The sequence below is a fragment of the Panthera pardus genome, unplaced genomic scaffold (assembly GCF_024362965.1).
Source record: "Panthera pardus isolate Hobbes unplaced genomic scaffold, ASM2436296v1 HiC_scaffold_25, whole genome shotgun sequence".
NCBI lineage: Eukaryota > Metazoa > Chordata > Mammalia > Carnivora > Felidae > Panthera > Panthera pardus.
In genome coordinates this window covers 24,667,117-24,693,305 of record NW_026526821.1, presented here as the reverse complement: position 1 = coordinate 24,693,305, position 26,189 = coordinate 24,667,117, and the positions used below count along the sequence as shown (strand labels likewise).

General features: G+C 37.5%; 1 protein-coding gene across 4 annotated transcripts in view; it reads left to right on the top strand.

The window, feature by feature from the left end:
* Window positions 1-26,189, top strand: part of ITCH (itchy E3 ubiquitin protein ligase) — a 141,954-nt gene that overhangs the window by 20,292 nt on the left and 95,473 nt on the right. For 3 of the 4 annotated variants that reach the window (XM_053890331.1, XM_019458734.2, XM_019458736.2), the window contains one exon: window positions 23,549-23,639. Coding sequence is in view for 3 of the 4 variants with exons in the window: in XM_019458734.2 (XP_019314279.1) it covers window positions 23,570-23,639 (70 nt within the window). In the remaining variant the exon portion in view is untranslated. Of the gene's footprint in view, window positions 1-23,527; window positions 23,640-26,189 lie in introns of all 4 variants that reach the window. The other variant, XM_019458735.2, reaches the window with a different exon arrangement.

Sequence of the window (26,189 nt, the reverse complement as noted above, 5' to 3'; positions counted from 1 at the left end):
ATAGCATGTGTCAGAATTTCCTTCCTTTTAATTTCCTTCCTAATATTATTCTATTGTGTGTATATACCACATTTTGCTTATCCATTCAACCATTGATGGACACTTGGGTTACTTCTACATTTTAGCTATTGTGAATAATGGTGCTATGAACTTGTGTGTACAGATACTTTTTTTAGATCCTACTTTCAATTGTTTTGGATATATAACAACAAGTAGAATTACTGGATCATATTGTAACTCTTTAGTTTTGAGGACCTACTATACTGCTTCCCACAGTAGCTGTATCCTTTTACATTCTTACATTAGTGCACAAGTGTTCTAATTTCTTCATATCCCTGACAACTTTTTTTTTATAGTAACCATCTTAATGGGCGTAAGTTGGTATTTCATTGTGGGTTTTTATTTGCATTTCCTTAATGATTAGGGGGGATTAAGTGTTTTTATGTACTTACTGGCCATTCTTTGGAGAAATGCCTGTCATTTCTTTGGAGAAATGTGTTCATGCACTTTGTCCTTTTTTTTTTTTTTTTTTTTTTTTTTACATTTATTTATTTATTTTGAGAGAGAGAGTGTGCCTGTGCAGACATGTGTGTGCAGAAGAGGAGCAGAGAGAGAGAATCCCAAGCAGGCTCCACACTGTTAGTGAGGCGTAGGGTTCAAACACACGAACCAGTTAGATCATTACCTGAGCCAAATTCAAGAGTCAGACAATTAACCAACTGAGCCACCCAGGCACCCCTCCATTTTTGAGTTAAGATTTTTATTGTTGTTGAGTTTTAGAAATTCTCTGTATCCTGGATATTAATCCTTTAGATGAATGATTTGCAAATATTTCCTCCCATTTTGTAGGTTGCCTTTCATTCTGTTGATAGCATCTTTTGCATAAAATTTAAAATTTTTGTGAAGTCCAGTTTGTCTATTTTTTCTTTTGTTGCCTGTATCTTTGGTGTCATATGCAAGGAATCATTGCTAAATCCAGTGTTGTGAAGCGTTTGTCCTATTTTCCTCTAAGAGTTTTTATTTTTAGTTCTTAACATTTAGGTCTTTGATCCATTTTTAATTTTTGTAAATGGTGTTAGGTAAGGGTCCAACTTTATTCTTTTGCAGGTGGATATCTGGTTTTCCCAACACCATTTATTGAGAGGACTGTCCTTTCTCCATTGAATGGTCTTGACACCCTTGTCAAAAAACATTTTACTTTATTTGTAAGAGTTTATTTTGGGGCTTTCTTTTTAGTCCAGTAGAATAAGTTTGTATGTCTTTATGCCATTATCACAGAGTTTTTGTTTTTTTTTTTTTTTTTTTTAGAAATTTTTATTGATCTATAAGCATTCTTTTTTTTTTTTTAATTTTTTTTTTTCAGCGTTTTTTATTTATTTTTGGGACAGAGAGAGACAGAGCATGAACGGGGGAGGGGCAGAAAGAGAGGGAGACACAGAATCGGAAACAGGCTCCAGGCTCTGAGCCATCAGCCCAGAGCCTGACGCGGGGCTCGAACTCACGGACTGCGAGATCGTGACCTGGCTGAAGTCGGACGCTTAACCGACTGCGCCACCCAGGCGCCCCATCACAGAGTTTTTATTATTGCAGCTTTGTATTGAATTTTGAAATCAGGAAATACAAGTCCTCTAAATTTGTTCTTTTTCAAGATTGTTTTGGTTATTTAAGGTCCCTGGAGATTTTTTTTTTTTAAGTTTATTTATTTTGTGAGGGAGAACACGTGCGTGTGCACACACACGCAGGGTAGGGGACAGAAAGAGAATCCCAAGCAGGCTCCACACTGTCAGCGCAGAGCCCAACTTGGGGCTCCATCCTGCAAACCACAAGGTAATGACCTAAACTGAAATCAAGTGTCAGAAGTTTAACCAACTGAGCCACCCAGATGCCCAAGGTCCCTGGAGATTCTATATGAATTTTAGGATGGATTTTCTATTTCTGCAAGAAACATTGGGATTTTGATAGGAGTTGCATTGACTCTGTAGACTGCTTTAGGTAGTATTAACATCTTAACAGTATTAAGACTTCTAATCCATAAACATAGGATGTCTTTCCATTTATTTGTGTCTTCTTTAATTTCTTTCAGCAATGTTTTATAGTTTTACAAGTCTTTGACTCCATTGGTTAATTCCTAAGTATCTTGCTATTTTTGATGTTATACATAAATGGGTTTGTTTTCTTAATTTCCTGTTTAGATTGTTGATTGTTTTTAATTTTTTTTTTTTTAACGTTTATTCATCTTTGAGAGACAGATCACAAGTCAGGGTGGGGCAGAGAGAGAGGAAGACAGAGAATCCAAAGCAGGCTCCAGGCTCTGAGTTGTCAGCACAGAGCCCAACATGGAGCTTGAACTCACAAACTGTGAGATCATGACCTGAGCCAAGGTCGGACACTTAACTGACTGAGCCACTCAGGCACTCCTTAGATTGTTCATTTTTAATGAATACAAATGCATTGGATTTGTGTGTGTTAATTTTTGTGTTTTGTTAATTTGCTGAATTTGTTTTAGTTTTAATAGTTTTTTTGTGTGTGTGGAATCTCTCGGGTTTTTTATATATACAATCATATCTTCAAACAGAATTCTACTTCTTCCTCTCCAATTTGGATGCCTTTTATTTATTTTTTTCTTGCCTAATTGCTTTTTTTTGGGCTTCTAGTTCTATGTTGAATGGAAATGGTGAGAATGGCCATCCTTGCTTATTGCTGATCTTCGACAAAAAGCTTTTATTTTTTCACCATTGAATGTGATGTCAGTTGGGAGTTTTTCATATATGGCCTTTATTAACATAGAGGTGGTTCCCTTCTAGTTCTACTGTGTTGAATGTTTTTATCATGAAGGGTATTAAATTTTTTCAGATGCTTTTTCTCTATCAATTGAAATAATCGTGTGTTTTTCCCCCCTTCATTCTGTTAATATGGTACGTTACATTGATGAATTTTTATTGTTGAACCATCCTTACATTCCAGGATTAAATCCCACTTGGTATACAATCCTTTCTGTAAGCTGAGAAATGTCTGTTTCTCCCTTCAAACATGTCAGTTTTTGCTTTATATGTTTTGATGATCTGTTATTAGCTGGGTAAATGTTTATAGTTGAATCTTCTTGCTGTTTCACACCTTTTATTAATATTGTAACATCTTTTGTCTTGTAACTTTTTTTTAACTTTTATTTATTTATTTTTATTGCTTTTTATTTATTTATTTTTTAACGTTTATTTATTTTTGAGACAGAGAGAGACAGAGCATGAATGGGGGAGGGGCAGAGAGAGAGGGAGATACAGAATCTGAAGCAGGCTCCAGGCTCTGAGCCATCAGCCCAGAGCCCGACGCGGGGCTCGAACTCACGGACCGTGAGATCGTGACCTGAGCCGAAGTCAGACACTTAACCGACTGAGCCACCCAGGCGCCCCTTATTTATTTATTTTTAAATGTCTACACCCAATATAGGGCTTGAAATCATTACCCCAAGATCAAGACTCTTCTGATTAAGCCAGCCAGGCGCCCCATCCGTTTTTGATTTAAAGTCTATTTTGTGTGACATTAGGATAGTCACATGGAGTATCTTTTTCTATCCTTTCACTTTTGGCCTATTTGTGTCTTTGGATCTAGACTGAGTCTCTTGTAGACAGCATATAGATGATGTTTTAAGCCATTCTGTCATTTTCTGTCTTTTGATTGGAGAGTTTAATCTTGTTTCATGTAAAGTAATTACTGGTAAAGAGGGACTTCCTCATTTTACTATTTATTTTCCATATGTCTTACAGTTTTTTCTGTCATTCGTTTCTTCATTACTGTCATTGTGTTTAGTTGATATTTTGTAGTGAAACATTTTTATTGCCTTCTTATTTCCTTTTGTGTATATTCTGTAACCATTTTCTTTGTGGTTACCACAGGGATTACATTTAAAGTCCGAAAGTTATAATACTCTAATTTGAATTTATAACACTTAATTTCAGTAACATACAAAAACTGTTCTTTTACAGCTTTGTCACCACCCATTGCAGTTATTGGTGTCACAAAATTGCATCTTTATACATTGTTGTGGCATTGCCTCTTATAACCTAGCCTTGGATGTCACATACTGCCCTTTCCTGCCACATTCTATTCAGTAGAAGAGAGTAAATCTGGCCTACATTCAAGAGGTGGGATATTAGTTTCCATCTTTTGAAGGGAGCTTGTGGATATATTTTAAAATGCCATCATCTTGGGGCGCCTGGGGGCTCAGTCGGTTAAGTGTCTGACTTTGGCTCAGGTCATGATGATCTTACGGTTCGTGAGTTCAAGCCCCACATCAAACTGTGTGCTGACAGCTCAGAACCTGGAGCCTGCTTTGGGTTCTGTCTCCCTCTCTCTCTGCCCCTCCCCTGCTCATGCTCTGTCTCTCTCAAAAATAAATAAACATTAAAAAAAAATTTGTTAAAGTGCCATCATCTGTTGATTCTTGCCTGACTCAGTTATTACATTAGGTTGCAGAATAATGATTCTTTCATTTCTTCTTCATTTATTAAGCTCAGCTAAATTTTGAGGGGAAATTCCATCCCCGTGACCAGCCTCCAAATATTACTTCCGAACCAGCTTTTTTATTACATTTTAATATTTTTTATTCTTATCCCCCAGATTTCTGGTTTATTAGATAACATTTCTGTGTTTGTCTCATCATTGGTAAAAAAGGTTGTAGTATCTACGTCACAGGGAGTGTATTCATTTCTTGTGACTGCTGTAACAAATTACCTCAAACTTGGTGACTTTATTAAAATACTTATTTTCTCACAGTCCTAGAGGCCAGAATTCTGAAGTCAAGATGTCAGAAGAGCTGCATTTGCTCTGAAAACTCTAGGGAGAATCCTTACTTACCTTTTCTAATTTCTGCTGGATGCCCGTGTTCCTTGGCTTGTGGGCTGCATAATTTCAATCTCTACCTGTCTTCACATTGCCTTTTTTTCTTCTCTCCTCTGTAGGTCTTTTAACAGGACAATTGTTGTTGGATTTTAGGTCTACCTGGATAATCCAGGATGATGTTATCTTGAAATTCTTAATTTTATCTGTAAAGATCCTTTTTCCAAGTAAGGTCATGTTTGTAGGTTTCAAAGAATAGGATGTGGATGTATCATTTTGGGAGCCACTATTCAACCCATCACAAGGAGATTGCATTAAATGAATTACTGCATGTAGAATTCTTTAAAAGTTCTCAGCACGTGACTATTCACCAAATTAGTTATTTTTTATTATGGTGATGCTTGTGTTTTATAGCAGCCTCCTAAATTTAGTATTTTATCTCTTATACCACCTTATTTTAGCAATATAAATTTCCATACCTAGCATCCATAATTAGGGTGGCTTTATGTTATGCTTTGCCTGGTATAGTTCTGGTTTATTTCCATTGACACAGTGTTCTATCATGTCCCTGTTCATACTCAAAAATAATCCAATTTGGATGAAAAATTAAATGGTTACTCTCCCATAATTCATCCTATCCTTTATTTTGCTGTTTGAGAAAAATCATTACTGAATGTAAAATAAGTATATACCCTTCTATTTGAATTGTAAGAACTTCAGGATAGATTCTAAACATGTTAGGTTAGTACTTCAGTGTAAGTTTTCTTGTTCATGTACTTTATAGCAAAGATCTTACTTTACCTTATCACTTAGCCAAAATGATACCTTGGCTTCTCTGTTAGTTTTCTGTTGCTGTGCAGTGAATTATCCCAAGGTTCAGTGGCTTAAAATAACAGTAATGTATTATCTTCTGCAGTTTCTGCAGGTGAGAAATTTGGGAGCAGCTTGGCTGAGCAGTTGTGGCTCAGGGTCTCTCTTGATATTGCAGTTAGATATCAGGCAAGTCTGCATTCATCTATAGCCTTGACTGGGACTAGAAGATCTACTTCCAAGGTGACTCACTCATGGTTAGCAAATTGGTGATGGCTCTTGGTAGGAAGCTTCATTTCCTTTTCACCTGGGCCTCTCCATAGGACCACTTGAATGTCTACATAGTATAGTGGCTGGCTTCTCCCAGAATAAGCAATCCCAGAGATCAAGGCAAAAATTGTAATGCCTTTTATGACCTAGCTTTGGATGTAATACACTGTTGTTTCTACCATATTCTGTAGAATATGTAGATACAGGCCAACTCTGTATCACTGTGTCAGGAGAATTACACAGGAGTTTTGAATATCCGGAGGTAAGGATTATTGGAGGGCATTTTTGAGGCTGGCTGCCACAGCGTCTAGACTTCTAACTGGCCAAGAATTCAAATGTTTTTATATTCTAAACTTTTAATATTTATTTATTTGTTTACAGCAAGCATGAGTGGGGGAGAGGGACAGAGGGAGAGAGAGGATCTTAAGGAGGCTCCATATTCATGGACTGAGCTACCCAGGCACCCTTTTATTTTTATTTATTCTTTTCAGATCTTTTTATATATTCTTTCTCTCTTAATTCATCTGAATTCCAAGGGTGCCAACCCAGGTTTTGTTGTTGTTGTTGTTGTTGTTTTCATTTTCTCGTGTTACCTTGTTATGAATGTTTTATGTTCACATGTTTGTATAGTTACCCCAAAATAGTTGGCTTTAAAAACATTTTTTACTTTTTTCACTTAAAGGTTTTCTGCTTTTCACTTGGTCCATGATACTGGTCAGTTTTCTAGGTTATTAGGTGTATTATGTAGAGTCTTTTGAGTTTTCTAGGAAGACATTCACACTGCTTGTGAATTATGTTTTGTTTCTTTCTACTATTTATAACAACAGAGCCCAGTTCATTGATTTTTGTAGTCCATTCTTTTTCTGTTGTATCATTTTCCCCTTTGTCCTTTGTTGGCCAATTTAAGCACATCTCCTGTTCTCTTCCTATTTTCCTTTTCATCCATAAGTGTTTCTCTTCTGTGGTGTCTTGTCCAAATTTTCCCTCCCTACAAAGTCAAAATTTATTACTACAACCTGTATTTCCTTACTTACGTTATTTGCACAGGGAGCACAGTGTCAATTTTCTATAATTCTAATTATTTATATTTGGCTCTCCCTTACATTTTAAGTTCTAGGAGGGCAGAAGCCTTATCTTTGTAAATCTGTGGTGTTTACTATTATGATGGGAAACTTTCTGCAGTGTGTGTTCATTGGTTGCTTTTGTATTGTTATTATGAACCTAAGAACAAAAACACCCTTTGTAACCTCACTTATTTACAAATAGAGGCTCTTTTGTACAGGTTACAAGTGCCCCCATTTATTTGGAAAAATGTTAGACAGTGGTGAGTCCTTTGGATCATAATAGATATTTTTAAAACTTTTAAAGATATCATAATTTCAAGTTCTTCTGAAGTGTCATAGAAAAGTACACCTTGAGTAACTTTTTCATATTTATTGATCAATTCAACAGGTATTTGAAGGTGTACTATTAATATGCTTCAGGCATTACATCTGGCTTTTCATGTAAAGATGAATGGCCCCTGATCTTAAGAAAACAGTTTGAAGGAGGAGACAGATTTGCCACAGATATTAAGGGACAGCTATTGAACACTTGTTAGCTTTAAGACTGTCTTATAGCACTTCGTGGTATTATCTCATTCTTCAAAACTATAATAAAATTGTCCCTGTTTTATGGATGAAGAAGGAATGGTTCATAGATTAAGTAATTTGTTCATGTTTGCCACAGTAAGTTACAGTGTTAGTTTGTGGATCTAAATCTGTCTGATTCCAAAGCCTGCACATTTAATTACTGTGTTGTAATATCTCCTGGATAACATGCAGCAGGGTTGATGAGAAGAACTTCATTATTTCTGCTTGGGAGTCGAGGGAGAGCTACCAGATGAAATGCTTGAGTAGAATGTTGAAGGATAAGAGAAGACCAGATGAATAGGAAGTTAAGGAAGGAGCAGAGCAAAGTTTGAACAGAAGGAACAAGTAAACCACAGAAATATTAAACAGATGGCATGGTGAGGTAGGATGAGTAATTCTATATGGTTAAAGCATGGGGTATGTATGAGAGAGTGGAAGATGAGTTAAGAGAATAGGCAAGTGAGGATCATCAGAGATGTAGGGGATTCATTTTAAAAATCCTTCTGACAACATTGTATATATGGACAGATTGAGGCTAGACAAGGACAAATGTTGAAATTAGTATGGTAGTGTAAGGAGAGCCAAATGAAGGGAGTAGTGATGGGGATAAAGAGGGAACTGTAAAAATAAATAAATAATAATTACAAGATTTTTCACTCATATCCAACTGTTTTATTTTAATGTCTCAAGGAATTTTGCCTCTTTCACATTTCCCTTTTTTTAGCCATAATGGTGATGTATGTAGGTTCTTAAATAGTACCTAGTTTTTTCACTTTGATACTTAAGAGCAGGGGGGTTAGCAAAATCATGGCCCATGGAAGCAATCTGGCTTTCTGTCTGTTTGTGTAAATAGTTTTTCTGGTACACAGTCTCATTCATTCATTTTATGTGTTGTCTATGGCTGCTGTCACACTACAAGGGAGTTGAGTAGTTGTGACAGAGATCATATGGTCTACAAGGTTTAAAATATTTACTCCCTGGCCCTTTACAGAAAAACTCCCTATTTCAGAGCATCAGATTGAAGACATTCTATTATTTAATAACTAAAGTGAATGTAATAGAGCTTACTTAATGTTATGTACTGGTCATTATTAATTAGGTGACATTGACCACATTTGTCATTCAGAATCTACATTACTTCCTTAATGTATTTGGAAATCATATTAGTTAACCTCTCCCAAATTGCAAAGTTTCTTAGGTAAAGGGGGTTTAAATGTAAAGAGATTTATGAAAATAAAGAATGGAAAACTCTTTTGTACAGTTGAGTTTTGTTAGTCCAACAAGGACCAAAAAATAGTTTAAAGCTACAAGATGATTTAAGACTACATCATACTCTGGCAACCAAATTATTTTGTCAGTCTGGCAGCAGTAGGTATTGTTTGATCCCTATTCTAGTGTTCTGACAATCTATGTACAGAGCTTGCAATTTTAGACTACTTGAGCTGACTAAAATTGGTGTAGCCTGTCTCCACAGTATAGGCTGTTCCTACTGGGGACTGTTTTCATGCAAATTCCTTTTTTTCCCTGAATGTTCCTTCTTTTCTTTTCTTTCTTTTTTTTTAATGGCATCCTATTTTTGTTTCATGCATGTAGTATCTTTTCATCTCTCTGAAGATGTTAATACATTTTAAAAAGTGTTCTTTGTTTTTCTTTGGCATTACTTCATGATAGGAGCTTCTCACATTGCCTGCTAGTATTTTATTATGTTTAAAGAGGGGAGACTAAAAATCAGGCTGGGAGCTCTGAGTGTGCATGTATGGAGGAGAAGCTTGTTAACAGAGAACCTCGCTATAGGATTTTCTGGTGGATAACCTTTTAAGAAGTTGGAGGACTTCATAAAAAGACTCATCCTATCCACTGCCTGTTTGGTTCCTTTAATTCTCCTGTTTTTGATATTGTCCATCCTTTAACTGTGGCTGGCATCTCCCATTCTAGAGATGCTCTATTTTACTGTCTCTAGAAGGAAAACCCCCAAGTCTTGTGTGAAGTAGGGGATTTAGGAATCACAGGCAGCTTTCAGGCCATCCTGCTTATATGTCTTAAATTTACTCCCTACTTCCAGAATTACCTGCTGTGTCTTGAAGACACTTCAGTGTAAAACAACTTAGTTCTTGGCTTTTCCCTATTACCAACATAGGAACTGACTTTCTTGAGTGTGCTGTTACTTAGCATTGCTCTGTTTTGTAGTTGACTGTAGTTAGTTGCTTGCTGTTACCTCCACTTCTATTTTTCCTGACATTTACTATAGTTACTTTTTTAATTTTTAAAATTTCTTTGGTAGATTTGAAAGGGGAATTTGAAAGGGGATTCAGATGTGCATGTGTAATCTATCATCTTTTTGTAAAAGACCTTTTTCCACATATTTACTTTTTGTTTACATTCTACAGCCTTTTGGGTTCACACATTTTTTTTTCTCTCAAATATTTTTTCTCCATACTGGTTTGGAATTTGTTCATTCTGTTTTTAATTTTTTACTGCTTCCCATTGAAATTTTAACTTGCATATTAACCTCACTGAAGTTAATCAGTATCTTTGCCTTGCTTAGCAATACAAAGATCTTGGAACTTGACTCCAGCTATCTCCATTCCTGATTTTAATTCTGTTATTCAGTATTTTAGCTTTATACATATATTTTTAATTTTTTAAATTTTTCTAATGTTTATTTGAGGGAGAGAGAGTCAGTGTCAGTGGGGGAGGGTCAGAGAGACACAGAACTTGAAGCAGGCTCCAGGCTCTGAGCTGTCAGCTGTCGTTGACTTGAACCCACAAACTGTGAGATCATGACCTGAGCCGAAGTCGGAAGCTTAACCAACTGAGCCACCCAGAGCCCCCTATACGTATATTTTTAAATGTTTATTTATTTTGAGGGGAGTGAGTGTGTGCCTGTATGTGCACTTGCACGCTTGCACAGGTTGGGGAGGGGCAGAGAGAGAGTCCCAAGCTCTTCACTGACAGATGCAGGGCTCCATCTCACAAACTGTGAGATCATGACCTGAGCCAAAATCAGGAGTTGGACGTTTAACTGACTGAGCTACCCATATGCCCTTAGCTTTATATTTTTAAATGCCCAAGTTAGACATTCTTTCATGTATTTTGTATTTATCTAATTTTACCACTTTCTTAGTCACTTTCGTATCTTGAGTTGCAGAACTTTCTTTCACAATCATTGTCTTTATTCCTGAAATATATCCTTTGGAATTTCCCCTAGTGATGGTCCATTGATAGTAAAATATTTTAGCTTAAAAATAAAAAATGTCCCCTAATTTTTTTGTCTTAAAGAGGTTTGTTGATATGTAGTTCACATCCCATACAGTATACCCATTTAAAATGTACAATTCAATGGCTTTTAGTATATTCAGTGTTGTGCAATGATCACAACATTCAGTTTTAAAACATCATTACCCCAAAAATCGCTCTGTCAGTGAATTCTCACCCCAAATCCCACATCTGCTCAGCCCTAGGCAACCAATAATCAATTTACTGTCTCTATAGATCAGTTTACTCTGACATTTCATGCATATGGAATCATACAATATCTGGTCCTTTATGACTGGCTTCTGAGATTTAGCATAGTATTTTCAGGGTTTATCCACGATACAGGTTTTACCAGTGCTTCATTTCTTTTTATTGCCGAACAATAGTCGATTGTATGGATACACCACATTTAAAAAATCCATTTATTAGTTTATGGGCATTTGGGTTGTTTCTATTTTCTGACTATTACGAATAATGCCGTTGTGAATCATGTTCAGGTTTTTGTGTGGACATATGTTTTCATTTCTCTTGGGTATATACCTAGAGAAGAATTGCTGTATCATATGGTAATTCAGTGTTTAACTTTTTGAGGGACCACAAAATGTATTCCATTGTAGCTGTACCGTTTTACATTCCCATTAGCAATCTATGAAGGTTCTAGCTTCTCTATATCCTCATTAATACTTGTTATCAGTCATTTTGATAATACCCATCCTAGTAGGTGTGAAGTGGTATCTCATTTTGGTTTTGATTTGCATGCCCCAGATGATTAATGATGTTGAGTATCTTTTCATGTGTTTATTGGCCATTTGTGTATCTTCTTTGGAGAAATGTCTAGGTATTTTGCCAATTTTTCAGTCATTGTCTTTTTGTGTTGTGAGAGTTTTTTTTATATATTCTGGATACTTTTATCAGATATACATGATTTACAGAAATTTTATTGCATTTTGTGGGTTGACTTCTCACTTCTTGATGGTGTTTTTGAAGCACCAAAGTTTTAGCTTTTGATTTATATCCACTTTATTTCGCTTTTGCTTTTGGTGTTATATCTGATTCTATTTGAATTTTAGGGGTTTTTTTCCTTTTTAAAAAAAATGCCATTAGGATTTTGATAGGGATTGCTCTGAATCTGTAAATCTTCCAACCCATGAAAATGGATATCTTTCCATTTATTTGTGTCTTCTTTAATTTCTTTCAGCCGTGTTTTGTAGTTTTCATCTCCTTGGTTAAGTTTATTCCTAAGTATTTTATTCTTTTTGATGCTATTGTAAGTGGGATTGTTTTATTTATTTATTTTTTTCTGACTTGATTGCTCTGGCTAGTACTGTAGTACTGTGTTGAATAGAAGTGGTGGGAGTTGGCATTCTGTCTTATTCCTAGTATTAGAGGAAAAGCTTTCAATTTTTCACCATTGAGTGTGATATTAGTTGTGGGCTTTTCATATATACTCTTTATTTTGTTGAGGTAATTTTCTTCTATTCCTAGTTTGACAGTTTTTATCATGAAAGACTATTGAATTTCTTCAAATGCTTTTTTTTTTTTTTAAACATCTATAGTGGTGATAATGTGATTTTAGCCTTAATTCTTTTAATGTATAATGCATTGATTTCCATATGTTGATCCATCTTTGCAACCCAGGGATAAATCCCACTTGGTCATAGTGTATTAAGTCTTTTAATGTGCTGTTGAATTTGGTTTGCTAGTATGAAAAACTGAAAATTTTGAATTGTTAAAATGTGGCAACTCTGGAAATCAGATTCTTCTTCCACTTCATGGTTTCTTATTGCTACTCATTATGGTGGTTGTTTGCTTGTTTGGTGACATTTCCAAACTAATTTTTTGTGTAGTCTGTATTCTTTGTCATGTATGGCCACTGTCTTAGACTTCACTTCCTGCTTGCGTGGAGCCTGAAGGTCAACCAGAGTTAAGAGCCAGGATCTTCTGTCCTTCCTGAACAAGCATCCACACCTGGGCATGTTCCTGGACTTCTAGATTTAACATAATACCCAGGAGTTTTTCAAAGCTCTCATTCCCCCAAATGTCTCCTTCTCCAGTCTCTTCCTTCCCAGTCTTTTCTAAATTTTTTTTTTAACATGTATTTATTTTTGAGACAGAGAGAGACAGAGCATGAACGGGGGAGGGCCAGAGAGAGGGAGACACAGAATCTGAAACAGGCTCCAGGCTCTGAGCTGTCAGCACAGAGCCCGACGCGGGGCTCAAACTCACGGACTGCGAGATCATGACCTGAGCCGAAGTCGGCCGCTTAACCGACTGAGCCACCCAGGTGCCCCCTTCCCAGTCTTTTCAATATATCTGTTGTGTGTCCCATCTATTATCCCTTGCCCCAAGTGGCAGTGGTTAATATATTTGATTTTAAATGCTTTTGACAGGCACTGCCTGGGAAAGTATCTCAGCCCCAAGGAGGCTCCCTGGCAGGGAAAACAAAGGCAAGAGAAGTTCTGAGCCAATCCTTCATGTAACTTACAGACAGTTAAAACATGCGCCGACGGTTCTTTTGTAGGGGTCTAACTTAATTTTTTTTTACATATGGTTGTGCAGTTGTTCCAGCACCATTTGTTGAAGAGATAGCAATTGATGAGGGAAACAAAGGCAAAAGAAAAAAAATTAAATTTCCCTATTACTTAGAGCCCATTGACAAGTCCTTGAAACAGGCAGAATGACCTTCCTCTGGTAGCTCAGTGGCCTCAATGTTGACACTTTGCTAAGGACAAAAGGCAGTCTTAGCCTGACCCCCTAGGAACCTGTAAGTCTACTTTAACATATAAAAATTCCTATTGAAACTCCTTTTTCTCTACCTCCCCTCCCCCTGCCAAGATACATGTTGGTAATCATACTCCAAGCTCATGGCCCACTGATAATACATCTGAAGGGTCTTTTGACTGAGGAGTTATTAGACAGTAGTAAATGACGTTTACCTAACAATAGCTAGGCACCTCAAGGTCTTGGAAATCTTGCTTCCAAAATTCCTTAGAGACTTAGGCTATCCCTAACCCCCTCCCAACTTGAAAGTCACAACCCCATGCAGCTTTTTCTGCCCATGGCTTGTCCCTCCCCCCCCCCCCCCCCCCCCCCGTGCTTAAAACAAACAAACAAAACCAAAAAACAAAAAAAACCCTTTTTGCACTGAAGATGTTTCAAGAATTCTTTCTTGGCTGTTGGCTCTGAACCCCAACATTTTCTATATCAGCAATGGTTACTATTTATTTATTGCATATTTTTATTTATTAAAGTAATTTCTACACCAAGTGTGGTGCTCGACCGCACACTGCCGCTCACCAGCGGAGCCGCCTTGGTGCTCCAGCAATGAGTGACACCAAAAGATTTGACATAGTTAGATATGACACCAAAATACAATCCATGAAAGACAAAATTAGAAATTGGACTTTATTAAAGTTAAATCCCTTGGTTCACAAAGGCACTATTTATTTATTTTTTAATGTCTTTATTTTTGAGAGAGAGATAGAAAGAGAGTGCAAGTGGGGGAGGGGCAGAGAGAGAGGGAGACACAGAATCTGAAACAGGCTCCAGGCTCTGAGCTGTCAGTACAGAGTACGACATGGGGCTCAAACTCATGAACTGTGAGATCCTGACCTGAGCTGTGTAGTTGGACGCTTAACCGACTAAGCCACCCAGGTGCCCTGTACAATCTACCAATTAAGCCACCCAGGTGCCCTGTACAATCTGGTTTTCGATCCTATTCCTGGCACAATGCTCCTAAAACCCTTGAAATTTTCTAAGTGATGAGAATGATAAAGGTGTCTTTTGTTATATTATTGAGGTAACTTTTAGACCTTGTCTTAAGAATGGAGACTGGTTGCTAGTGGAGCCAACCATGTGATTGGAGGTTGTAACTTTCAGTCTTACCCCCCAAAACCTCTGGAGAGGGGAGGGGGGCTGGAGATGGAGTTCAGTTGCTAATGACTAATGATTTAATCATCCACACCTGTGTAATAGCGTCCATTAAAAAATGTAAAAGGATGAGTTTCAGAGAGTTTCCAGGTTGCTGAATGCAGGAGGATTTGGGGAGAGTGGTACGCTGGCTGAGGACATGGAAGCTTCACACCTTTTCCCCATACCTTGCCCTATGCACCTCTTTCATCTGGCTGTTACTGAGTGATATCCTTTTATAATAAACCAGTAACCTAGGAGATGATAATAATAAGTTTGAGTTCTGTGAGCCACTCTAGCAAATTAATCAAACCCAAGTAGATAATCATTGGAACCTCCAATCTATAGCTGGTTAGTCAGAAGCACAAGGGACAACCTGGACTTGCATATAGCATTTGAAGTGTGGTGGGGAGCTTGTAGAACTGATCATTTAACCTGTGGGATCTGACACTATCTCTGAAGTTGTAGGACACCCAGCTGGTGTCAGAGAATTGCTTGTTGGTGTGAATGATGCGGTTTGAAGTGTTGCAACGGGTGTGGAGTCCACGGCCAAGAAAGAATTCTTGAGATGTTTTTGGTGCAAAAAGGTGTTTTTATTATAGCATAGGGACGGGACCCATGGGCAGAAACACCTGCAATGGGGTTGTGAGGAGTGACTGATTATATAAGATCTTCTATCCTATGGAGGGTAGGGTGATGTTAAGTTTCCAGAAAATTGAGTCTATAGGTTTCTGGAGATTATGTTTTTCTTATGAATCATTAAGACCGTTGCAAAATGATGTAGACACATGTCCTGCATAACTGTGATCTCTTTTAGTTAACCATTTGTTTTTCCCTTTTCTTTGTTCTTGGGTAGCCCTGAGTGCCTGAGGAATGTCACATATCCCTTGATGGGGAAGTGTTGCGGGGGTGTTAGCTTGTGCTTTGCCCTCAGCTTGCCTTTTGCTCCCGCATTATGAGGAAACCATAATGGAGGGAATTATGGGAAACCATGTGGGAGGAAACCATCCCCCACGTAACACCCACATTTTGGACCCTCTGCACTGTTAAGAGAGTGAAAAGAGAAGCCATAGTTTGCAAGAAAATATTTGTGAAACACATATCTGGTAAAAGACTTGATTCTAAAATACATAAAGAACTCTTAAAATGTAATAATGTGAAAACAAGTAAAAAGTGAGTAAAAGATCTGAAGAAATACCTTACCATATGTCAGATAAGCATGTGAAAAGATGCTCAACATCATGTCATATGGGAATTGCAAATTAAACCATCAGTGACATATCACTGTACATCTGTTAGATTGGCAAAATTCTGAAAAGCTAATAATACCAAATGCTGGTGAAGGTATGGAACAAAAAGAATTCTCCTTCAATCCTAGTAGGAATGCAAAATGGTGCACAACTTTGGAAGACCGTTTGGCAGTTTCTTACTGGGTTAAAACTCAATTGAATTGAAAACCTAAGGCCACAAATAACTTATACATGAATATTTATAGCAGCTTTTTTCATAATTGTCCCAGACTGGAAGCAAGCAAAATGTCCTTTAATAGGAGAATGGATAAACTGTGGTACAAACACACAATTGATATTATTCAGCAATTAAAAAAAAAAATAGGGGCACCTGGGTGGCTCAGTTGGTTAAGCGTCCAACTCTTGATTTTGGCTCATGTCATGATTTCATGTTCATGAGTTCCAGCCCTGCATAGGGCTCTGTGTTGGCAGTGTGGAGGCTGCTTGGGATTCTCCTCCCATCCCCCCACCCCCCCACCACGCCCCTCCTCAGCTTGCATGCACTGTCTCTCTCTCAGTAAATAAATAAGCTTTAAAAAAAAAAAAAAAAAGCTGTCAAGCCATGAAAAAGTATGGAAGAACCTTAATAGTATTGCTAAATGAAAGAAGCCAATCTGAAAAGGCCTCAAATTGTATGATTCCACCTACCTGACATTCTGGAGGAGAGAAAAACTACAGATAAAAAGATCAGTGGTCATCAGGGGGTTCTCAGTGTGGAGGGAGGAATGGATAGGTAAAGCTTGGATGGTGAGATTATTCTGTGTGAAACTAATCGTGGACCCATGGCGTTATGCATTTGTCAAAATCCATAGAACTGTACAACACAAAGAGTGGATGTGAATATAAATTGTGGGGCTTGAGCTTACAATCCCCAAATGCCTACTGACTGCTCAAGCATGTTCTACCAACTGAGCCAGTCAGGCCTCCCTGAATTTTATTTGTGTATCTATTTTTAATTTTTTAAACATTTTATTAATTTTTTAAAAAAGATTTTATTTTTAAGTAATTCCTACACCCAACGTGAAGCTCAAACTCACAACCCTGAGATCAAGAATTGCATGCTTAGGGGTGCCTAGGTGGCTCAGTTGGTTGAACATCCGACTGCGGCTCAGGACATGAGCTCACAGTCCGTGAGTTCAAGCCCCGCATTGGGCCCTGTGCTGACAGCTTGGAGCCTGGAGGCTGCTTCAGATTCTGTGTTTCCCTCTCTCTTTGCCCTTCCCCCACTCATGCTCTGTCTCTCTCACTCTCAAAAATGAATAAATGTTAAAAAAAAAAAAAAGAATTGCATGCTTTACCAACTGAGGAAGCTGGGCCCCCCGGGCTTTTAATTTTTTTTTTTTTTCAATTGAAATGTAGTTGACACACAATGTTACATTTGTTTCAGGTAAACAACATAGAGATTTGACAGCTCTACATACTATGTTATGCACACCACAAGTGTAGTTGCCATCTGTCACCATACATCACTATTAAATTACCATTGACTGTGTTCCCTGTGCTGTACCTTTCATCCCCATGACTTATTCATTCCATATCTGGAAGTCTCCCACTTCTCTTCACCCATTTTACCTCTTTACCCCTCCCTTTTGGCAATCACCAGTTTGTTCTCTGTATATATTGGTCTGTTACACTTTGTTCATTTGTTTTGTGTTTTAGATTACATATAAGTGAAATCATATGGTATTTGTCTTTCTCTGTCTGATTTATTTCACTTAGCATAATACCCTGTAGGACCATCCATGCTGTTATAAATGACAAGATCTTATTATTTTTTTTTTATGGCTAATACTCCATTGTATTTTTATATACCACATCTTTATCCATTCATCTACCGGTGAGCATTTAGGTTGTTTCCATATTTTATCTGTTGTAAATGCTGCAATAAACATAAGGGTGCATATATATTTTCAAGTTAATATTCTCAGTTTTCTTGGGGAAATATTCAGTGGTGGAATTACTGGATCATATGGTATTTCTATTTTTAATATTTTTTTTTAATTTTTTTTAACGTTTTATTTATTTTTGAGACAGGGAGAGACAGAGCATGAACAGGGGAGGGTCAGAGAGAGGGAGACACAGAATCTGAAACAGGCTCCAGGCTCTGAGCTGTCAGCACAGAGCCCGACGCGGGGCTCAAACTCACGGACCACGAGATCATGACCTGAGCCGAAGTTGGCCGCTTAACCGACTGAGCCACCCAGGCACCCCTATTTTTAATATTTTGAGGAACCTCCATACTGCCTTCCACAGTGGCTGCACCAATTTATATTCTCATTAACAATGCACAAAGGTTCCCTTTTCTCCACATCCTTGCCAATACTTGTTATTTCTTGGCTTTTTAAAAAATGTTTATTTTGAGAGAGAGGGAAAGCATATGCGTATAGGAAAGGGGCAGAGAGGGAGAAAGAGAATCCCAAGCAGGCTCACGCTGTCAGTGCAGAGCCTAATGTGGGTCTTGATCCTAGGAACTGTGAGCTCAAGACCTGAGCTGATATGAAGAATCTGGATGCTCAACGGCTGAGCCACCTAGGCACCCCACTTGTCTTTTTGATATTAGGTATTTTGACAGTTGAAATTGTAGACTTAAAAAAAAACAATAAAAAACTTCCAGTGTATTCCTCGCACTGATTAACAAGGTGGATAAAGTGCCTACTTTTGTGGACTTTAGAGTCAATAAATCAGAAAATTTTCAGTGATGTCATAGAAAGTAATAGGATGGTTAACTTCAGATTGGATAAGTCTGGACAGATCTCTGAGGAGGTGATATTTAACTGAGGCCTGACTACAAGAACATGTTAGCTATTTAAAGATACAGAAAAAAGCATTCTTAGCAGAGGGAACAGTTAGTACAAAAGCTGTAAGGCTAGGATGAAATAGTGTGTTTGAGAAATAGAAAGCAAGCTAGAATGGGTGAAGGGAAGAATGATAAGAGGTAAAGTCAGAGAGTTAGCATGGGTAGTATGGACTTGGGGGCATCTATAAGCCAGGGTAAGGAGTTTGGATTCTATTTTAACTGAGATAGGAGGTTATTGAGTATTTAAGCAGAGTAGAGTATGATCTAATTTTTATTTTTCAAAGAGGACTCCAGTTGCTGTGTGGAGGATGATGGGAGGGAGAAGGAGCCAGGAGCAAGTACAGAAGCAGGGAGACCAGTTTAATGACTTCTAGTAATTTGTTGTCAGGGAAGGGATGGATGTTTGTAGCTTAGACTAGGATGGTTAAGAGAAGGAGTAATGTGGCTATATAGTAGGGTATGTTTTACAGGTAGAATCATTAGAACTTGTTGAGGGAAAGATCATGCCCATATGTTTGGCTTGAGCAGCTGGGTGGATGGTGGTGCCGTTGAGGCCAAGATGAGTGTGTCCAGGTATAGAGAGTTTTAATTTAGTCATTTTAACTGTGTACGTAGGCAGTTGTAAGTAATGGTCAAGATGAAAAGTGTGGAGCTCAGGAGAAAACATGGGACTGGAAGTATAGGTTATCTATTATATCTAGTCTCTTGCCTGTTTTTTATTTTGTTTATTTATTTATGTATTTATTTAGAGAGCACATATGAGCAGGAGAGGGAGGGAGAGAGAGAGAGAGACAGAGAGAGAGACATTATCCCAAGCAGCTCCACACTGTTAGCGCAGAGCCCGATGCAGGGCTCAAACCCGTGAACTGTGAGATCATGACCTGAGCCAAAACCAAGAGTCAGATGCTCAACCAGCCAAGCCACCCAGGTGTCCTCTTGCCTGTTTTTTAACTTGTACAAATCATCAATGATAAATGTTTTCTTTTAAAAACCTCAAACAATACATATAAAACCAAAGTTCCCCATGACCACCTTCTTTACTATATATACTCCTCTCCTCCACAAAGTTAACCACTGTGACCAGTGTCAGATGTGTACTTTTCCCTGCATTTATTTATATGTATCTATAGGAATAGATAGTTTACTTTTGTTTGCAAAAATGACATCATAATGTATATATTGTATAACTTAAATGTTCTTGGAATCATTTCATTTTGGTCATTAGTAAGTTACTTGTTTTAATGTCTGCATTGTATTCTGTTCTATGCTATGAATGTTACTTATTTAACTGGTTACCAATTGATACTTACGTGGTTTCTTTAGTTTTTCTTTTTTTACTATTATACATAACAGTAATTTTTTATTCTTCTTAAGAATTTAAAGTATTTAGAGATATATAAAAGTAATATGTGTAAGTACATGCATTATTACAATTACCAGCATGTTTTTGCAGAGCAACTCATTCTACCACAGTGATTATCTGTAATTATCTGGAGAGAATCACTGTTCCTAAAAATGTGTTTAATCCGTACGTTCATTAGTCTTTTCTATATGAAGTTAATTTGAAATTTAAAATATATTTTATTTCTATAGAGATCTTTATTTACTTTGTAACTTTGTAATTAATGCTAATTTAGAATAATAATGTACACTATACTATTAAAAAGGTTATTTTTCCAGCAATAAATTGTTGATATAGATCAGCAGCTAGAATAGTACCTTATCATGCATAATAAGATCAGCACGGGATATTCGCTTGCTCTCTCTTGATTTACTTGTCTTGATGTCATAGTACTGTTGCATACAGTCTTTTGGGTGTTGAGGAGAAGGTAATAACTATACAGAATGTGGTAATGATGTCTTTGGAAGGCCCTTTGTATAACAAGCACTTTGAACCAGAATATCCTGTACAAAACAGTGTTAAGGCTTTTGTGTTATAATTCATTTCTTTTATATTTTGGGTGACTACTAATGACATTATTTATGGTGTATGCCTTCCCTGTTTAAAATAAAAGGTCTCTTTTAATAAATTGTAGGTTATAAAACATCTGAAGTGGGCAATTTAAATAAAGAAGATGAAGTGGGAAAAATGCACACACTGACACACACACTCACTCACCCGCACACATACACATACCAGGCCACAGAGAACGAGCTAGTTTCTATAGTGAAGACCAAAATTTTAGCTTTGAGCGTTTTCATAAGGCAAGGAATAAAACATTAGATTTTGTAGAGTTGGTCTCAGTGGGAATTATTGTTCCATTTCATTTTGGCAGATTTGAGAAGATACCAGAATTGTTTGATACTAAATTAAAAAAATTCCGTGAACAGGGGAGAGGGGCAGAGGGAGAGAGAGAGAATCCCAAGCAGGCTCCATGCTCAATGTGGAGCCCGACGTAGGGCTTGACCCCACAACCCTGGGATCGTGACTTGAGCCGAAATCAAGAGTTGGATGCTCAACTGAGTGAGCCACTCAGGTGCCCCTGATATTTAAAAATTTTAATGGAAGTCTAAAATTGTATGAAAATTTAAGACAATAGGTACAGTATCAAGATATTTTGTCTTACTGTATATTATGGTTCTTACATAGTACTTGGTAAAAAAGTGCTAAGTAAATTTCATTTCACTTTAATCTTTACATTGACCCAGTTGAAATATTTCTAATATTGTTATCCAGTCCCCAAAAGCCTAAGAACAGATTTTTATTGTAAAGATATTTAAACACTATTAATGATAAATAACATTTACAGAGCATTTTTTAAATATACATAATCATCTTTGCAACAACTCTGTGAGGTAGACGTGGTGTTATACTCATTTTTCTGATAGAAAACTGGGACCTAGAGAGGTTATATAACTTAAGTAGTATCATATAAGTGTCATAGACAGGAATTGAGCCCAAATGTTCTGACTTTGTTATAATATCTTTGTTATATTAATCATGCTGTTTCCACATGGGGTTACCTTTTCCATGATTGGAGACTGAAGAAGATATGTGAGACTTAATCATTTAGTGTAGTTCGAAGTCTTTGTTGTTGTTGTTGTTAAATTTATTTTGAGAGAGAAGACTGTGAGCAGGGGTGGGGCAGAGAGTGAAAGAGGGAGAGAGAAGATCCCAAGCAGGCTCATCGCTGTCAGCACAGAGCCCAGTGCAGGGCTCAGACTCATGAAATTGAGATCATGACCTGAGCCAAAATTAAGAGGTGGACTGCTCACCCGACTGAGCCACCCAGGTGCCCCTCAAAAGCCATTTTTTAATTCATTTCATCAAACAGATATTTAAGTGTTTGCTATGTGTCAGGCACTATTTTTGGGCTTCTGGCTTTTATCAATGAACAAAACAAAGATCCCTGCTCACATGGAGTTTATATTCTAGCCTAGAGATTCAAAACAATAAATATGGGGCGCCTGGGTGGCTCAGTCGGTTGAACGTTCAACTTCGGCTCAGGTCATGATCTTGTGGTTTGTGAGTTCAAGCCCCACGTCGAGCTCTGACAACTCAGAACTTGGAGGCTGCTTTGGATTCTGTGTCTCCCTCTCTCTCTGCCCCTCCCATGCTCCTGCTCATGCTCTGTCTCTCAATAATAAATAAATGTTAAAAAAAATCCACTTGGATATGAAAAAAAACAATAAACATAATTACCAAGTGAATTACTTAGTATGTCAGAAGGTGATCTGTTCTGTAGAAGAAAAAAAAAATGACCAGGGAATTGGAGCAGACTGTAATATTGTCAAGAGAACAAGTAAGATGAAAGTCCTAGTGCTAGAATGTGCTAGCATATTTGATGTATAACAGGGAGGTAGGTACTTGAGTAGATTAGGAGAATAGAAGGAGATAAGATCAGGAAGTTGGGAGCATGCATCTTATATAGTCTTTTAAGGTCATGGTATGGATCTAAGCTTTTACCCTGAGTAAAATGGGAAGCTTTTGCAGGATTTTGAACACTTTAAAAGTCATCCTGATTGTGTTCAGAATAGGCACTGAAGCCAGACACAGCTAGAAACAGGGAGACCTAATCCAGGGGGGAAAAAGGTGGCTCTGAACAGATTGATAGTAGAGGTGGTGAGAAATGGTTGGATTCTGGACATATTTTGCAAATGGAGACAACAGAATTTGCTGGCAGATAGTAAGGAAAATAAAAAAAGGCAGGATGACTTCAAGGTTTTTAGCCTGAGCGTCTGAAAGGATGGAGTTGTTACCAACTGAGATAATTTACAGGGAAAATCAGGAGTTCAGTTTGATTTGTTAAGTTTGGGGGTTTTTTCACATACCCCCAAGTAAAGTTGTTCAGAGTTTAGGAATGAAGTCTGGGATAGAAATATAAAGTTGGGACTCATTGGTATATAGATGACATTTAAAGTCACAACACTGAATGATATCTTTGAGGAAATGTGTACAGAGAGATAAGAGAGAACTGAACCCTAGGATACTCCCAACATTAAGAGGGGAGAAAACAGAAGAGATTGTCAAAGGAGCCTAAGAACAATCAGTGAGGTAGGACTTAAACCTAGAGAATGTTCCTTGGGAGCCCAAGGAAAGAAAGTAAACCATGGAAGATAGAATGATTAGCCATGTAATTTTGCTGACAGGTTAGGCAGGATGAATACTAGAATTAAAAATTTAATTTAGCAATATGAAGGCCACTGTTATTGTGCAGTCTTCAGTGAGATATGAAAATGGCCTGGTTAGCACCATACATATTTTTTTTAATGGGACTTTTTGATGTTTACAGTGTGTCCTTTGCCATGTTCAGGTTTGCCGTCCTGTTGGTGGTATGTCTGGCAGTGGATCGCAGCTTGGTTCAATGGGTAGCCTGACCATGAAATCACAACTTCAGATCACTGGTAAGTCTTAAACAGATCTACTAGTATACTTTTTTTTTCTTCCTAAGATAAAAAATATAATCCTTTTTTTTTTTTTTTTTTTTTTTTGAGGGAGAGAGAGAGAGAGAGAGAGGGCACAAGTGAGTAAAGGGCAGAGAGAGTGAGAATCCCATAAGGGGCAGAGAGAGAGAGAGAGAGAGAGAGAGAGAAGGAGGTAGGGAGAGAGAGAGAGAAGCGGGACTCACCCAAAGTGGGGCTTGAGCTCATCTTATACGGGGCTTGTACTCACCTGAAGTGGGGCTCTAGCTTACCTGATGTGGACTTGAACTCCCAAACTGTGAGATCGTGACCTGAGCCCAAGTCAGATGCTTCGCTACTGAGCCACCCAAGCACCCCAAAAAATAATCTTAAGAGAAGAAAATCTTCAGTGGCTATTATATATCAGGTGCTGTTTGAAGTAATATTTGCCTAATGAATGAAAGAACAGATGGTTAGATGTATAAAAATTACATTTTTATTTCAGGATATTCTTGGGTATTCTGTAGGGTTTTTTTCCCCCTCTCCCATTAAACATTGGTGTCTGGGGCAGTTGCTATTGTTTTTTGTTTTGTATTACATTAACAGCCTTGAGAGATAATTCACATACACACAGTTTACCCATTAAGAGGTCAATGATTGTTAGTATATTCACAGTGTTGTACAGTTGTCAACACTGTCAGTTTTAGAAAACCTCTACCCATTAGTAGAAGACTTTCCATGTCCCCCAGCCACCATCAACCCTGGGCAATCACTAATCTACTTCCTGTCTGTAGGTTTTTCTATTCTGGATATCTCATATAAATGGGATCCTAAAATGTGTATGGCTTTTTGTTTCTGACTTTTTCTACTTGGCATGTTTTCAAGGTTCATTCTTATTGTAGCATGCATTAGTATTTCATTTTATTGCCAAATAATATTGCAGGCATGAACATGCCACATTTTCTTTATCCTTTTATCAGTTGATGTATGTTTGAGTTGTTTCTACTTTTGGCTATTAGGAATAATGCTATGAACATTTGTGTACAAGTTTTTGTAAAGATGTGTGTTTTCACTTCTCTTGAGTACCTACCTAGGAGTGGAGTCACTGGTCATATATATGTTTCACTTTGTGAGGAATTCCAAATTGCTTTTCATTTTTTAAATTTTTTTATTTTTCATTTTTTTAAATGTTTATTTTTGAGAGAGAGAGGGAGAGGGAGATGGTGAGCAGGGTAGGGGCAGAGAGAGAGGGAGATGGAGAACTCCAAGCAGGCTCTGCACTGCCAGTACAGAGCCTGATATGAGTTTGAACTCACAAACCACAAATTATGACCTGAGCCTAAGTCAAGAGTCAGATGATTAACCGACTAAGCCCCCCATGCGCCTCTCCAAATTGTTTTTCAAAGCATTCACACTATTTGTATTCCCATCAGCCATGTATGAGGGTTCCACTTTCTCCACATCCTTGACAGTGCGTGTTGTCTTTTTGATTATAGACATCCTAGTGGGTGTGAAGTGGTATGTCATTGTGGGTTTGATTTGCATTTCTCTGGTGGTTAATGATGTTGAACATCTTTTCATGTGCTAAATGGCCATTTGTATATATCTTTTTTGGAGAAATGTCTATTTAAATCCTTTGGTTGCTATTATTATTTAACTACTATCTCTGTCTTTCTCTCTCTAACCATATGAACCAAGTATATCACTTTCAGATTGATATTCCTAATGTTCTAATATGCCACTTACGTTACATTCCTGCTCAAAAATCTTTAATGCTTCTGTTTGGCTATAGTTTGGAATTTCGTTAGCCGGGGCTGAGAGCTTTCACAGTCTGGCTCCATATGGTCTTTTTGTAGATATTTATACATGAACTATTTGGTGAGTCACTGGATTTTCTTCAGATATGCATGTGTCTGTATCACACAGTGAAACCTCAGTCTCTAACCTTTTAATGGCATTTATTTCTTCTAGAACAATTACCATCCTCTGTATGGTATTTTATCTTTTATTACACCTATCTCACATCCACCTCTAGATGATGACTATTAGGCTACAAACCATGTCCTTATTATTATCTTCCTCAAAACCTAAAAATGATTGAATTATATTTAAAAAACACTTTCATAATGTGACAGCATCTTAGAATTTATTTTTGGAAATTCCTTCACTATAGTCTCTTTCCTTAGCAATGTCTGATTCTCAATGAAAGATACTGATATTTCTTTGTTAAGCAAGATTCTGATTATTTTCCTCTGCTCCCCATCCTGAAGCTAGCCTGAGTAGCTGATTTAAATTGAGCCAGCTTCTTAGGACTTTTTCTGGGCTGCTTAACATTAAACCTTTGATTGGAGTAATCTTTAAAAAAATCTTTACTTTTTCAGGTTATATAAGTAATACACATGTTTTTTATTTTTAAAAACGTAGTAAAATAGGGGTGCCTGGGTGGCTCAATCAGTTAAGTGTCTTACTCTTCATCTCAGCTCAGGTCTTGATCTCAGGGCTGTGAGTTCAAGCCCCACACTGGGCTCTGTGCTGGGCATGGAGCCTACTTAC